The sequence below is a fragment of the Oratosquilla oratoria genome, chromosome 6 (assembly GCF_046742065.1).
Source record: "Oratosquilla oratoria isolate Oo_2021 chromosome 6, ASM4674206v1, whole genome shotgun sequence".
In the NCBI taxonomy this organism is placed as follows: domain Eukaryota; kingdom Metazoa; phylum Arthropoda; class Malacostraca; order Stomatopoda; family Squillidae; genus Oratosquilla; species Oratosquilla oratoria.
Genome location: NC_134782.1, coordinates 26673553 through 26676052, shown reverse-complemented (window position 1 = coordinate 26676052; position 2500 = coordinate 26673553). Strand labels below are relative to the sequence as shown.

The 2500-nt window shown below is 36.0% G+C and overlaps 1 protein-coding gene across 1 annotated transcript in view; it reads left to right on the top strand.

Annotated features, from left to right (window-relative positions):
- Positions 1–2500, top strand: part of LOC143026136 (uncharacterized) — a 467263-nt gene that overhangs the window by 13144 nt on the left and 451619 nt on the right. Inside the window, exon 2 of the mRNA XM_076186139.1 lies at positions 1265–1372. Within this exon, the coding sequence (XP_076042254.1) occupies positions 1270–1372 (103 nt within the window). The 5' untranslated portion in view covers positions 1265–1269. The remainder of the gene's footprint in view (positions 1–1264; positions 1373–2500) is intronic.

Below are 2500 nucleotides of genomic sequence, written 5' to 3'. Positions count from 1 at the left end.
ATCATCATCATCTTTTGCGGGAGGGTGTTGGGCGTGTACCGAGGGAACTCTTTTTGTGCGCCAATCCTGAACGAATTGCACCAAATCTCACAGTCCACAGACTACACAAGCACTTTCATGCAAACTCAAATTCGATTGCTCGACGCTTCACAGCCAAGTCGTTCACCCGTGACCTCAGTGACCAGTCCGACAAAATGCTCGTCTTTTTTTTCCTCTGAATCGCCATGAAGTCACAAAATTCGTTTTTTTTTCTGTAGTCACTCGAAGGTGTAAAAGCTTCTTTTTTTTTTTTTTTACTTTGTCTTTTGTTTTCAGTTACCCTTGTATAACTGAAACTCTTTGATCATCCTAAGGAATTGCCATGAAGTCACAAATTCGGGGTTTTTCTTAAGTTACTCCAAGGTGTGATTTTTTTTTTTTATCTTTTGTTTTCAGTTACCCTTGTATAGATGAAATTCTTTTCTCATCTTAAAGTATCAATGGTTTCTTTTTATCTGTAATCACCTTGAGGTCACACAAAGTCTGTTTTTACCCCCCGACACTCAATCTGAAATCAAATATCATTTAACTTAGAATCAACGTAAGATCATGAATACTTTTTTTTACGTTATTTTTAAGGCCACAATCAGCGTTTGATCGAGTTTTCCTGAAGTCAGAAGGCGCTTATTTTCCGCAGGTACCCTGGTATCAGATTTACAGAATGTTCTCATTTTCCGCAGTTATCTTGAGGTCAGGTTTAGAGAATATTCTTATTTTCCGCTGTTACCCTGACATCAGATTCACAGAATGTTCTTATTCTCCGAAGTTATCCTGTGGTCACATTTACAGAATTTTCTCATTTTCTGCAGTTATCCTGGGATCAGATTTATAGAATGTTCTCATTTTTTCCATTTACCCTGGGATCTGATTCACAGAATGTTCTTATTTTCCGCAGTTATCCTGAGGTCAGATTTAACAAAATGTTCTCAGTTATCCTGGGATCAGATTTACAGAATGTTCTTATTTTCCGCAGTTATCCTAAGGTCAGATTTGCAGAATGTTCTCAGTTATCCTGGGATCAGATTTACAGAATGTTCTTATTTTCCGTAGTTATCCTGAAGTCAGATTTATAGAATGTCCTTATTTTCCGCAGTTATCTTGAGGTCACATTTACAGAATGTTCTTATATTCTGTAGTTATCCTGAAGTCAGATTTATAGAATGTCCTTATTTTCCGCAGTTATCTTGAAGTATCATTTACAGAATGTTCTCTTTGTTGTCCGCAGTCACCATGAGGTCCGGATTCCTGCTACTTCGAGTCATGGTCTTTGCGTGTCTGCCCATCGTCGCCTCTCCTGAAGTCATGTGGACTCCAATCCTCCCCGCATCTCACCGTAAGTGCCCAAAATTATGCATTTAATATCCTACATATTTTGGGTTTGATTTGATGGCATAAGGGATTGGCTTTCTTCCACCTTTATTTATCTATTTTAGATATGTATGTATATATGTAAAACTGTGAATGGGTCCCAGTGAACAGATATACATTTTTATAAACCACAATTCACTTAAATTATCGAGTCCTTGGCTGTACCACGCTTCAATTTCTGTATATTGGCCTCCTCGAGTCTCTCGATGTTGATGGCTTAGAATTTAAGTGAATTGTGGTTGATAAAAGTGTATATATGTATATGTGTTTATATACATATATATATATATGTATATATGTATATATATACATATATATATATATATATATATATATATATATATATATATAAATATATATATATATATACTGTATATATATATGTATATGTGTTTATATACATATATATATATATGTATATATTTATATATATACATATATATATATATATATATATATATATATATATATATATACATATATATATGATTAGAAAGGACTTTGACCTCAAGGGTTTAACTACCACTTAGGATTTCTCTCGTTTCATAATTCGCTTTCCCGGCTGTATAAATTTGCATATTCTTATCCTTGACAAAGTTCATAAATTAAGTCAGTCTATTGAAGGGTCAGTGGAAGACTTAGTAGATGATAGTAATTACAGACTCGAGTTTCACTGAATGAAAGCCCGCATTTCGATTGCCAACGGTTGTCAAGTCCTTATAAGGGGAAGAAACATCGAACTGTTGTCTGTTGTATCTAAATTGAATTGCTACTCTCACATGACTTCTCGTAGGATGATTTTACAGAGAGCAGGGTACCTAGTCCCATCACTCCTTGTGGAAGGCAGAGGTGGATGGAGTTAACATGAAGGGATGACCGAGGATAAGATGAATGGATGGGGTTAAACGGGCTTTGGACAAGAAGGGAATATCTATGAAACAAGAGAAAGAGAAGGATGGGAATAGGGGTGAGTGGATGATATTTTGACAAAGCCAGAAGGAATTTTCTCCCCCATTCTATCTCGTTTCTGTATCTCTAGAGTAAGGAAGGGAGGTAGCAGGAGAAGGGGGAGCGGGGAGTGGTTGTGTGTGGA